Below are 14522 nucleotides of genomic sequence, written 5' to 3'. Positions count from 1 at the left end.
CTCTCCTACCCAACACAAATTCATAGATGAAGGTGCATAACTCTCATCTTTGCAGTAGTATTGCCTCTGGTCTTTAACACTAGATTATTACTCTAGCAATTCCTCTGCTTTCTCCCTGTTAATCACATCTCTGCAAGATAGCCACTTTCTTATCAATCAGAGGTTTATCTCCCCTAATAGATCACCTTTTACCAATGTTCCAATTCTCTGCTTCTATTGTCCTCCTATGGCATCTGCTAGGCAAAACCCCAGATTTGATGAAGCTGTGAACCAGAAACTTTTCTGTGCTTCCCCCTAATCTGTACCCATACCCCTTCAGTTCAATGGAAGCAGCATTCTTTCATAGCACTCAGGACTGTTTCCTCTTGCCTTCTCAGTGACTCTGTACTGATTACATCTTCTCTCATCTTCATTTTCAACCTATCCTTTTCTATTGGTTCCTTCATATCAGCACTTTACTTTCTATTCTCTTTGATCTTAAAAACAAGGCAAAAATCACGACTTTCAACCTGATGAATTCTTCTAGCTAGCATTCACCTTCCCCATCTACCCTTTACAGTTAAACTTCTTAAACTGATTATCTCTATTTTCTCACTTCTCATTTCTCTCTCCACCCCTCTTTTTAAAGCTTCTGCCTGCCTTACTCCACAGAAACTGTTAAAACAGCCAAAGAGCAATAGATCCAATTCTCTCAAATGGTCTCCTTTTTAAATATGTGAGATCACCAACTATTCAATTCTCTTTCATTTCTCATTCAATTCTCTTAGTTTTTGTAACATTAATTCTTTCCTATATCTCTTGGATTCTTCCTTCTCAATCTCCTTTTCTGTTCCCTCTCTTCTTAACTTGGGCATTTTCAAAGTTCTATTCTTGGCTCTTTTTTTCCCTACCATTTTCCTCACTGCAATGATAAGCTACCTCCCATACCTATCCCTCTAGACCAAATCCTGTGTTCCAAATTCATATTCCTCTTTGGATTTCTACTTGCCTATCTAATATGCATTTCTAAACTAAACTCACATGTCCCCTCTCTTCCAGTCTATCCAGTATGTTTCAAGACAGAAGCCTGATTCCTCCTTTGCTTTGACCCAAACATTCAATCAATCACAATGTCCTTTATTGTATGTCCAAATATTCCTCGAGCACATATTTCTCACAAGCCCACAGTCAGGTCACAAACATCTCTTCCCTGTGTTTCTTAATGGTCCCTGAGCATGAACACATCCTTCTGTTCCCCTTTTTACTATGCATTTTCTCTTTTGAGGGGGTGAGGAGGATAAACCATAACAGATTCTTGGCCCGACAAGAGTTTTCTATAATCCGGATTTTGCTGATTATATCTCTGGTTTTTATCATTTAAAACATGTTTCTCCATCCCTTGTATTTCCCTTGAATTGGTAGTTAACATTCAATTTGTTTTGTTTTGCTTGGGAGTAGAGGGGGAGTCAAATCCACTTCAGAGGGAGTACTATCTAATTCATTAGGAGGTATATAATATGTTTTCCTACAATTAATAAATCCATTAATTCATTAAGAGTTTCCTACATTCATTTTTGCTTCTCCTTGATAATATTCCACACATTAGTGAGTCTGGTTTTTAAAAAATGCTAATTAGATCAGGTCATCTGCTCTTTCAAATCTTTCAACAGATTCTCACTGTCCTTAGCATCAAGCAGAGAATGTTTACAACAGCTCTGTACAATCTTTACAATAGCCTTCCATGATTATTTCTATCTTTCAGTTTTATCTTATCATATGCCCAACACCGCTGCTACACCAGAATTCCTTAGGTCCCTTTCTCATTACTATCTTTACACATATTCTTCTCAGACTACTATTCTAGCATTGGAAAATGCACAGCTTTATTTAACAAATTCCCATTCATCCCTCAACTTATCTTCAGTGTATTGCCCTCATAAAGTAAGTTAAACACTCTTGCCAAATGCTTCCATAATATACTTAACTTCTCTTTGTACCACTTATCAAACTTCTAATTAACTGTTCGATGACTTTCTCCCTTGCTCATTATAAATGAAGGCAGAGATCTTGTCGTATTCACTGCTATACCTCAATGTGTAGTGCTGTTCAAAATAATACATGTATTTAATAATTAGCTTTTGTATTTAAATGCAATGGAAAGCTGGTTTTTGCTGGTACTGATAATGCTCCTTTCAAAACCATTATTTCCAAACTTGGGATTTTCTAACACCATTTTAAAGCATGACAGCTAACAGAGTTACCATGAATATATGAAGTTTCCAGCAAATACTCATTAAAGCCATTCAAAAATTATCACATGCCAATTAAAAAAAAAAATCTCTCCCCTAGGCATTCACTGAACTTTACCAATTAATTTTTTTCTATTACCTACTATGTTAAAAACCTCTTCCCTCAGGAAGAATCAAAAAGCAACAACTAATGTTTTTTAAAAGTTAGAACTCTTACTTTTATGAAGAGGAAGGGGTTTAATAAGATCTGGCTGTGCTTGAGTCAGAGGTGCAGGTGGTCCTTTTCCTCCAATATGATTGTTCACAACAGGGTTCTGCTGTCTGCCTCTTAATAATGGAGACATACACCGACGTCTTTTAGGGATCCCTTGCATATTTGGTTCTCCAGGTCGTTTATGTTTATTTTGAGGTCCAGCCACAAATTCATCTGCTTCATCTATCATCATACCCTATAACAAAAAAGCATATAATTTTCTTGGACTTACATATAATTTTTTTCTAAGAAAAAAAATTGTTTATCATTTATTTATTTAGTTTGATAAATTTACTTATTTACTTTGATAAAAAACAATTTGGTATATGTATGGATGGCATACAATATGATGTTTTGACCTATCTATTCAATGTAGAAAGACTGAATCAGCTAGCTAACACATCTATCGCCTCACCAGTTTTTCTTTTGTGTGTGGTGGGCCATTATTTATAATACATTACTATTAATGACTGTTACAAGCAGTGAAAGACTCCAGTCAAGCTGATGAATATTTTTCCTTTCCTTATCCCTTTCACCACAGCCTCTGGTATCCACCTTTCTATTCTCTTTAACCACCCTCCTCCCCCAAAAGTGTGTTTTTTTTTTTTTGGAGGGGGGGGGGTTTTACAGAGATTATAAAATTATGTAATTTTATACTTATATAGATATAATTTTTTGGATTTACATAATTATACAACCCAATCCCAATTCCACTTAAAATAACTATACTTTAACTATGTTGACATTTATTCAGTACTCTACCAGATAACAGCTTCAGCTTACCTTAGTTAAATTAGGAACCACTAAAATTGATAATGCCTACTGCAAGCAAATTATATAATAGAATATTTCAAAATTACCTTTTTATCCAGCTTAAAGGGGTTGCCAAATGTATGCAACCTTCGAGGCTGATCAGGATCAAGTTCTCTTAGTGGAGAAGGTACTTGCTTGAGGTATTCTTGGTAATTCCCCATTTGTGCTATAGGAACACTGTGTACTTGATCTTTTACAAAAGAATACAACAAAAGTTACCCTCACTAAAATCATAGTTCATCTAGTTATCAACTATATGAATGCTACCCTAGTGCTATTCTAGAAAGTCTTCCCTTTTATTACATTTTCTCAATTAGTTTGGTGCAATTATCATAAAGTCTTTGAGATTTTTCAAGTTAAGTTTAAAACACCAATCTCACCTTCCAAATAAAACAAAAACAAAAATACTACAGTTACTCTCAGTAAATAAAATATGTAACCTTGCCATAAATGATACATCTCTTCTACTCTATTCCAAATAAATAAAATTTAATAATAATAATTTGTACAAAAAAGTAGTATAAATTATCTTTCTATATTTTAACCCCAGATGACCAAGGGTTAAACTATCATGAGATTATTTGTGAATGGTACCACAGGATATAGTAAGAAAACATTAGAACATGCCATGCAATGACCACCTAGATTGAAACGATCAGATACTAATATATGACAAGAAAATGACTATGTGTAAGACTCTATTTATATGAGTATATGAGGAAAGCCAAAAAGGAAACTATTGCTATCTCTGGGAAACAGAATTTGGGGCAACAGTGATGGTAGAGGGTAGAAAAATTAGGAATGATTCACCTTTTACTTCATTTGTTTAAATCTACAACCAGAATATACTAATACGGAAACATTACCATACTTTTTCAGGTGATAAAGAAAAAAAGTTACCCCCAAAATGTTGAATGTTTTAATCATAATCTAACCTTCATCCTGTCCTTTAAGAAATTTGCGGGTGCTCTTCAAAAGATTAGATCTCATTCTTGTTAAGTGATCCAAAAGATTCCGTCTTGGTATGTCATAAGCATTTCTAAATGTCTGAGGCTTCAAATCCTATTGAAAGACAATAAGGACAAAATTTATTTCAAACAAAATTAAGAGAGTAAAGACTAAAATCTCCAGCCTACAGCATAGGTCTGGAAACAAGATATGTAAGGTATCTAATTACCTTAAGGGGAAAAAAAGGGACTACCATGTTATGATAATCTTAATGTGCTGTTTTACAGTGGGGGGAGAAAAAGGAAATTTGATAATGAGTGCAACCAAATAATTTCAAATTCACGTCTAACTCTAAAGATATTTTAAAAATGTTTTTATTAGTGCATAATAGTTATAATGATAGTGAGGTTCATTTTGACATATTCTTAAGTGCATATAAAAATTTGCTCCATTTCAATCCCCAGGACTTTCCCTTTTCTTTCCTTTCCCTGATTCCCTTCCTCTATTGTATTCCTTCTATTTATTTATTGGTTTTTAAATTGGTACATTATAGTTAATACATAAAGTATAGTTCATTGTGATATACTCATTCATGCATACAGTAGAGTTTGGTCAATTTCATCCCACAGTCCAAATTTTTAAAACAGAAAGTTTATTTTAAAAAAACAGATTGATATATAATTTACATAACATAAAATCACTGCTTTGATGTGGGTTGGTAAATTTATAGTTCCAAAACTATCACCACAATCTCAATCCAGTTTTAGAAGATTTTTGCCACCCCAGAAAATTCCCTATACTGATTTGTAATCAATCCCTATTCTCAGCCCCACACAACCACTGATCAGCCTCCTGTCTTTCTATATTTTGTTTTATAAATAGAATCTTGTAATATCTAATTTTTTGTATCTGGCTTCCTTTATTTAGAATGATGTTCTTGAGATTCATCTGTATTATTCATCTACTAGTAGTCTGTTCCTTTTTCTTCCACAGCATTTCATTTAATGAATAGACAACATCTTTCTTAACCTAGTAGTTGAACACTTACATTGTTTTTGGCTATTAAACATACAAATAATGCTGCTATGAATATTTACATACAAAGCCTTTTAGATGAACATTATTTTTAATTCTCTTCAGTAGATATTTACAAATAGAATTGCTGAACTGTATAGCAAATATATATTAAACTTTTTAAGAAACCACAAGCTATTTGCCATCAGCAATGTATGAAAATGCCAGTGATTCTACATCCTCACCAACACTTGATACTTTTCAGTGTTTTAAATTTCAGCCATTCAAACAGGAGTGAAGTGGTGTCTGATTATAGTTTTACCTGTTCATTTTTAAAAGTTTCTTCTGAAGATTTTCTCCTATGATTTTTTTCCTAGAAGTTTATGGTTTAATTCTTACATATCAGAAAATAATAACTTCAAAGAATATGAGATAAGGGTCAAGTTCAAAATATGTGGTGTTGGCATAAGAACATACAGATGAACAAAACAGAAGAAAGACTAGAAAGAGGTCCTCACATATAGTCAACTAGTTTTTAACAAAGGTGCTAAAATAATTAAGTTGATTTTTAAAAAGTCTTTTAAACACAGGATGCTGGAACAATCAGACATTCACTGTGGTTACTGTAGCTTTATAGTGAGTTTTATAATCAGGTGGTGTAAGTCCTCTTATATTATTCTTCTTTATCAAAATTGTTTTAGCTATTCTAGAACCTTTACATTTCCATATGTTTTAAAATTAGCTTGCCTATTTTTACAAAAAAATTGCTGGGATAAATTTAGTTTCAATAAGTATTCATAAAGCATTTTAGGGTCATCAGTATAGGTACCAAATCATATTGAATTCTATCATTAACTCCGTGGCTCAATTTCTAAACCACTATTTTTCAATTATAAAATGAATAAGTTCATTCTTCATCAATTCACCCATTCATTCACATACCATGCATAACTTTATTTAATTCTGAAATCCAATAATTCAATGATAGTTCTAATGATTATTATTCTGCACAGGTAGAGAAGTACTTTCCAAACTCTCAACAAACTGAATGTCAACAGAAAATTTGATTTATTCAATTATACAACAGAACATAACTATAGTACTGCTAAATCGAATATTACCTTATTTAGTAAAGCAACTTGGAACCCAGTGTATTCCTTCATATTAAGGTCTAGCAGTCTGTGAGGGATATCCTCTGAAATTCCCTGGAGCAGCTGTTGAAAATCTTTCCTATATGCCATTGATAAACCATGTGATCGGCTGCGGACTTTAATTCCCGTTTCCTGTACTACTTTTTTGCCTACAGATCCAATGACTCGATCAGATTCTATTTTGGCCTAAAGTAAAAACAAAGAAGAGTTTTCTCGATAAAATCTTGATAAATCAGATACCAATAGGCATGATCTTCTATAAATTAAGTATTTACTGTGTTTTTCAAAATAAGGAATTAAAACCTGAAGCAAACATAATTTATGTCAAGTACTAGGGAAACTAAACGCAGTTTAAACAATAAGGTTTTGTGATTCTGTATCATTACAAATTTAAACTTTTGAAACACAACAAATACAATTTTTTAAAAGATTAATACCTATTATACTTAAACCTCATAGTGTAAATGCTCTATAAATGAAAATGTATATTCAGAGGTCATAGGAAATTAGGAAGAAAAAACCTCATCAATATTTGCTTAACGACATCATATAACGAAGCATTCACAGATATGGCAAATAGTAATGCAGCTTTTTCCTGGAAAGTAAATAGCAATATTTTGATTCCTCCCATTTTGATTAGCAATTATGATAGAGATATCAGAAATACTGAAAAAATTATGTACTGCATAAGACATTAATAATTTGGCAGGCAGTTAAACTGTATACTGCTTGACAATCACAGTATCTACCAATGTGGCTTAAAGGCAGAAAAATAAAATTTAGTGTTTTTACAAACACTTCAACAGAAATTGGTAATTTTTTCCTAAGAAAAATAACTTTCTAGTCAAATTTCTCAAAAGAAAACCTAGGTATGATCACATAAAAGAAATCTATGACCACAGTAATGAAGCCATGTTATAAATTAGGAATTACTATAAAACTTTTAAAGCAACAGTTCAAAACACTGACTTGAGACAAACCATTTTAATATATGATTCATGGTTTTAAAATGTTAATATATTAACATGAGAGAATTAATATAAGCGAACTTCATTAGAACCATCTAAAACTAGCCTTTCACCAATTAACCGTGTTAGTTAAATCTATCCAATTACTTAACGGCTCACTTCTATTTTTTTGACATTACCTGTTGACTCAATTTTTTGAGGTATGAAATGACACTATAACTGAGTCCATACTCCATACTGTCTGCTATTAGGTTAGGTGCTCCCATCATTCTAACAGCTTTTTTCAAGGGCTATGGGAAAAAAGGAAACATAATTCAATATTAAGCATGTTAAAAATTCATGGCCCATGTATAGACTTTATTTTTAAAAATTCTCCAAAATAATTTCTGCTTCTTTTCCTCCAAAAGTAAATAATATAGCTATATTTGTATTAAAGTAAAATGTATGTCAGTGGCAAAAAGAGCATCTGAAATAGTTAAAAAGGAATAGAGGTCAAAATAATAATTCTCAAGGCAAGAAGGGTGAAGTACTAGACTATTTAACCACTGGGAAATATTCATTTGGAAGAAACAGGAGACACACTATAGAGGAAGATGTGATAAAACTTGGGTATTTAAGTGAAAAGAAAAATACTTAAGGAAAATACAAGATTTCTACCTTAGATAACTGGATGGGCAGTGACTCAATCACTCACAAGCTATATGACCTTGAACCAAGTTATGTAACTTCTTTATGCCTCAATTTCTCACAAGTAAAATGGGGATAATAATACTACCTGCCTTTCTAAGGTTGTCATGGGATTACAAAATGTAAATCACTTATAAAAGCATCTGGCACACAAGTAAGCATTCAATGGGTGCTAACAATTACTATTACTATCATTAACTTAGCTAAAAATGAAACAAGCTCTGAAGAAAAAAATGAGGAAAAAAATCTAAATTTATAATAGATATGACACAGTGAAAAACTTTCAATTGTAAGAACAGACTAATTGAGAACTTTGTGCAATTAAAAAAAAAATCTCTGACAAATTAGAAAGTGTATGAGCACTGGTATCAATCTGGAATCAAATTCCAGCTCTGATATTTAATACCCATGCAGCTTTGGCCAAGTCCTCAGAGTTGCTATGAAACATAAATGAGTCAACATATGCACCAAGTTTTCTTCCCCATTCACTCTTATACACGGAAGGTACTCTGTGCTAGACGTTCAATATAAGTTATCTTTTTCAAAGCTCAAGAAATTATAATCTTCTAGTTATATTAGGGACCATTTAGAAAGTTATAGCAAAAAGCTGTAGTATTTCTGCAAAAGCAGAAGTTGGGGCTGGGGATGTGGTTCAGTGGTAGAGCACTTGCCTAGTATGCACAAGGCCCTGGATTCCATCCCCAGCACTGCAAAAAACAACAAAAAAGGCAGAATATTTAAAAGTGGTTTAGTCTTTTTGTTAAGAAGTTACTTTTCACAAACTAAATAAATGTATTTAATAAACCATGTTATTAGTCTAACTATGATCCACTAGTTTTAAAGTAGTCCAGTCTTCTAAAAGTGTATGGTTCTATGAGCATACCTTATTCACCTAAAAAGGTATTCTAGATGTTTTAGAAAATAATACAACACACATCACTTTTTCACCCTTAAAAATAATTATAAACCTACAATTTTAAAGGTAGTACAACAACCAAGGTTAAAAGTATACATTCTTTTTGTTTTTCCTGGTAGCAGGGATTGAATACAGGGGCACTTAGCCACTATGTCACATCCCTAGCCATTTTTATTTTTTTAATTTTGAGACAGGATCTCACTAAGTTGCTGAACTTGCAATCCTTCTGCCTCATTCTCCCAAGCCACTGGGCTTATAGGCATACACTACCGCTCCCAGCTAAAAGCATAATTCTAAAGCCAGACTCCTTCTAAAGGCAGACTGAATTCTGGTATCTCTCGTCCACCCATATATTAGCTATGTAGCCTTGGAAAAGTTAACTTAACCTTTTAGTGCTTTAGTTCCCTCATCTGTGAAACAGGAAAATAACCATTTCTAAGAACCTCATAGGTTGACTATGTGAACTAAATGAAGTAACGTGTAAAGTGCTTTAAGACGGTACCTGGCCTAGGGAAAGCACTATATAAATGTTCTCATGATCATGATTCATTATTCTGTAAATCACTGAAACCTGTCTTTATCATTACATCTATGCCAGTCATTTGTACACTCAATTTTCAAGGCATTTAAACTATAACAGCAATAAATGAAAACTTATAACACCTACAATAAGTTATTAGCACAATATAAAATTTTATAACATTCAACTTTTAATAATATTCTTACCCCGAGATAGTAGGGAGGCATTGTCTTCAAATAACTTTCGAATGACTGTCTCCATTTCAATGTTGGTTTTGCTTTATGCACTTTAAACAAGTCATCTAGAAATATATAGTGAATAAACTATCATCACATGTTGTTTTCACACATAAAAGCCAAATCGAAGAGTTTCCTCTTTGAAGTCTGCTTTGTTACTTGTGAGACAGTAAAATCAGTCAAACGTTTTTAACAAAATTAAAAGCGGTAAAATCTCTAGATTTGGTGTTTAATACCATTTTGAAAATGAAAAGGTGGCAACTACAGTTGAAACATTTAATAATAAAGTAGAATAAAAAATATACAAGGAAACCCATGCCCTGTTTAACCTAGACACCAAACAATTTGTTTGAAGAAAGAAGTATGCGAATACTTTCTATTTTATTTTTTAAAATGTTTTGGTACTGGACACTGAACCCAGGGGTACTTTACCACGGAGCCACATCCCTATCTTTTTAATTTTCAATTTTGAGACCGGTTCTCATTAAGTTGCTGAGACAGGCTTAAACTTTGGATCCTCGTGCCTCAGCCTCCTAAGTGGCTAGGATTATAAGCATGTGCCACCATTTCTGGCAACATTTTCTATTAAAACATATTTACTAATATTCTGACTGTAACTTGAAAATCTGATCCTTTTCATGGAGGAAATGAAGTTTTCTCCAGTAATACTCCTCAAAATATGACATCCAGATAGTACCTAGAAACTAACCTCAAGCTTTCTTGTAACATTTTGGAACCGATTCTTTTGCTGAATATATTTGATAAATGAAGATAAAGTTATATAAATTGCTTAGAAAATACACTCAGATTTTGTGAATGTAGTATGCACCTACAAAATGTTTAATGCACCAAAAGAAATCCTATATCGTGATTCTGTGTAAGAACTCAGTTACAGAAAAACTAGCATATTTAATTTAAAAAATTTAAATACAAATACCTTCATTAGTTTATAGAATAAAACATATTTCAGTATCAACTTTCAATTTGTCACAAGTATGACAGATTGTTATAAAACTTTCCTTAAATAGGCTTAATATTTTAAAGTGTTAAAATATTTTCATTAATTTTTCAGAATGAAAATTACTAAGGAATATTCTCAAAGTTCATCCTTAGGAAAAATTTTATATGTGAGAACATGATGAGTGACTTACCTAAAAGGGGAAGGAGAACTGGATAATTGTAAGGCATCACAAATAAATTGACACAGTTCAGTGCTGTACTGGCTTTCAAGTAACCAAAAGGATGACCAAGTTCACTATATTTTGCACTATTGCTCACATATACCTGTTAAAAATAGTGGTTAATATTTCATATTAATAACCTTCAAAAAAAACGTTATGCAAGCCACTGGTTCAATTTAGCTTTTCAAGAACCATTTCATTTAAAATTTTTGATCAATATAGTTATTTAGCTTACCTGCCAACATGTTTGAGGAGATTTCCTTTCCAGGATAAACTGAGTCAGCGGTGAAGGTTCCAACTCATATTTGTCAAAAGGCAGTTTGTCTATAACCATTGGTTCACAGTCTGTACAGGAAAACTTCACTACGGGATGAGATGTACGAGGTGGCTACAAGGGAAAGTCTTGGTATTAATATTTACACAAAATACCAGAAACAACTCACTTTAAGTATCTTTGTCTATCAAAAGGTACTCAGTTCCTTAGTGTTGCTAATGAGTTCAATTTACTACTAAAAGAACCATTAAACTGAAATTCTTGAATTATATAATATTCACAAGAAAAAGACAAAACACTTTAAAATCCATATATAATGAAAATCTTTTTAAGTCTTAAAATCAAATTTATCAGAAGCTAAATACAAAATTTTGTAATTAAGTATTCAATTAATTTTTATATTCAAGATATAAGAAACGTATAGAAACTCCCAAGTCCTCATTTGAAACAATTTAATGACTTGTACAGAGTAGTAATTTGGTAGTTTCCAAACTAATTATACACCTTGATCAAATTTTACAATACTATTCAGATATATATTTATGTTATTAATATAGATGTACATCATAAATACATAAGTAACAAAGTAACCAAAATGATGACCACTTCACTATATTTTGCACTACTGCTAAGAAATCTCAAGATGTAGCCCTATAGCTCTTATTTTCTTCACAATTGGTGAAGTTTTTAGTGAGAGGACCATAAGGGATAAAACAAAGTGCTTTTTAAATTAATTATTAGTTAGGAGAAAATAAAACCACTAATCTAAGTTCTAGTGTTTCCTTCCCTATTTCCCAGTGGATTATCCCTGTGGTATACACAGGATTATCCCTGTGGTATACGAACTCTGCTTTAGAGACCCCCGTACCAGGTGTAAAAAACATAGTATTAAAAAAAGGTATGTAATGCTATTTATTATTTAATAATTCCATTGGCTTCAGTTACTGTCTGTACCCTGGTGGCTCTCAATTCTACTGTGGGGGACCAGATCTACTTTATTTAAGTATACAACTATTTATTTGATGTAAACTAAATCTTCTAAAGGTCCCTCAGATACATTATATCTTAATTCATTATATTTCCCCAAATCACAAAACCTGTTCTAAAAACCTAAATACTATCCTTGATACTGCACACACCCCCCACATCTATATTTAACTGTCACAAAGACCTAAGTAAAATAACACTGATTCCAAAACAGCAGGCGTATAGTACTAGTTGCTGTCTTTGGTCAAGAACAAATTCTCAACTCTCTAGAAACTTTAATTCAAGTCTTTATATTTCTCAGAGTAGACTAATACAACTCTTTTATATAAATAGTCTCCTTAATGTAGTCAGCCCACTCCAATCAATCCTGCTGCCATAAAATATAAATATGCTCATATGATTTTCCTACCTAAAATTATCCAAATAACTTTACTATTAAATAGTTATTTATTTCATTATTTATTTAACTTATTAAAATTACTTTTACCAAAAAAAGTAATATCAATCATCTAAAATAGGGTCCAGACTTTTTTCATGTCACATACACACAAGATTCTAGATGATCTGTTCCCTGTCTTTCCACCACATTGCATACAGACAGACCCTGTGCTCCAATTCTTCAATAGGTCATCACCTTTCTTGACTATGTTTTCACATATTAACCCTACTACTTTCACATATTAATGATCATTTTCTCCTTTGCATATTGCCATTACACTAAATTCTTAAGAATGATTTTGGAAGAATCAATCTCTAAGAGACTTTCCTGAAACTCCCCACCACCCTGTGCTCTAAACACACAAGGCAGTGAGGACCCACCTCCTCTGGCTTTGTTCCACCCCTCTATTAAGTTGAAACACTGTACTCTGAGTTGCCTGTATGGATATGTTACCCATGGTGAGGTTTAAGAAGCTAAGTAAACAGCTGGGTGCAGTGGAGGCTGAGGCAGAAGGATAGTAAGTTCCAGGCCAGCCTGGGCAACCTAGCAAACCCCTGTTTCAAAATAAAAAGGTCTGAGGATACAGCTTAGTGGTAAAGCATCCTGGGTTCAATTCCCAGGGGGGAAAAAAGGTTAAGTATTGTCTTATTTCTCTTGTGCTTCTGTACCTAGCTACATCTAATATGTTTTAGTCTGTGAAACATTTATTTTTTATAATGAAAATACTGAGATTCAAAAGGAAAAACAGAGGGAAAAATCCTCTAAAACTTAGTAAAGAAATCTTAGACATATTTCATCTTATCCCCTAACAATGCTATGAGATAGGAGCTATCTCAACAGATGGGAAACTAAGGCTGTCATCTTAATTCAAAACTCTTAGTATCTCCTATGTGAACCATATCATTAGCCCTATATGTAATCTCCCTGCCTTCTATCTCACTCCTTTTAATTTGCCACACTTAACACCAACCACGTTTATTTTTCTAAAGTGACACTGTTAAAAAACATCTTCAATTGTTCTTGGAATCCCACTAGAAAAAAGCTCACATTCCATAACCTTGCTTTTAAAGTCATTAGCAATTTAGCTAATAGCATTCTCAATTTCCTACACATGTAGGACATGCCCAGCTACTTGTTACTCCTCTAAATATACTACATTCTTTTTTACTTCCATACTTTTTTCTCATAGTATTTCTATGTCCAACTGAAATCCTACTTACTTTCTATGGCTTTTAACAATTTGCAATAAACCACCAGAGCAATATTAATAAGTAAGGATTTGAATTTCTTTTCATTAAGGTCTGCCAAGTACCATATGTACTGCTGAAGGTATTAAATATAATAAAAGATATAACAAAATAGCATTTCTTACAAATACGGATGGTAAGAGTTAAAATGGGTCAGAAAAGAAAGGAAAACTACCAAAGAAACTGAAAAGCTTCTCTATAAGGCCACTCTAAAACCAGACTACAATGGTTCAATTTAAAAAAAGAAAATAAACCAAAATGCCTCAATGAAATTTCTAAGACCTTAATTTCTTGTTGTACTTCATTAAATCCCTAATGAATAAACACCTAATGGACCTAAGTTTACAAATTTTGTGTAACTGATATAAGATTTAAGGTACAAAAGGTTTCAAAAGGGTTCTGCTTAATTCATAAATAATAGTTGCATGGAAAATTTTTAAAGGCTGTTTAATGCTTTTTGAAATATAACTCTTATCTTCCAAGTAAAATTAAAAAAAAAAAAACAACTCTGTCATGTTCTCCCAATAGAATATCCCTTGGCGTCCTCAGATATTAGAAAAAAACGAAAGTAAAGAAAAAAACAAAAACCTAAGATAAAACAAAATGCACCAAGAAGACCAAAAATAATTAATAAAATATAACATATTATCAGAAACATAT

General features: G+C 32.5%; 1 protein-coding gene across 2 annotated transcripts in view; it reads right to left on the bottom strand.

Annotated features, from left to right (window-relative positions):
- Ints6 (integrator complex subunit 6) overlaps positions 1-14522 on the bottom strand; it is an 87807-nt gene that overhangs the window by 5429 nt on the left and 67856 nt on the right. For both annotated transcript variants that reach the window (XM_046454074.2, XM_058582553.1), the window contains 8 exons: positions 11151-11303; positions 10886-11018; positions 9705-9799; positions 7555-7665; positions 6378-6593; positions 4230-4356; positions 3342-3484; positions 2446-2677 (listed from right to left, as the gene is read on the bottom strand). In XM_046454074.2, coding sequence (XP_046310030.1) covers positions 2446-2677; positions 3342-3484; positions 4230-4356; positions 6378-6593; positions 7555-7665; positions 9705-9799; positions 10886-11018; positions 11151-11303 — 1210 coding nt within the window. The remainder of the gene's footprint in view (positions 1-2445; positions 2678-3341; positions 3485-4229; positions 4357-6377; positions 6594-7554; positions 7666-9704; positions 9800-10885; positions 11019-11150; positions 11304-14522) is intronic.

This window comes from Marmota monax, unplaced genomic scaffold (assembly GCF_021218885.2).
Source record: "Marmota monax isolate L192 unplaced genomic scaffold, Marmota_monax_Labrador192_F-V1.1 WCK01_AAM20220418_F8-fsc00011, whole genome shotgun sequence".
Taxonomy (NCBI): Eukaryota; Metazoa; Chordata; class Mammalia; order Rodentia; family Sciuridae; genus Marmota; species Marmota monax.
The sequence above is the reverse complement of the archived record's forward strand: the minus strand, read 5'-3'. Positions and strand labels throughout refer to the sequence as shown.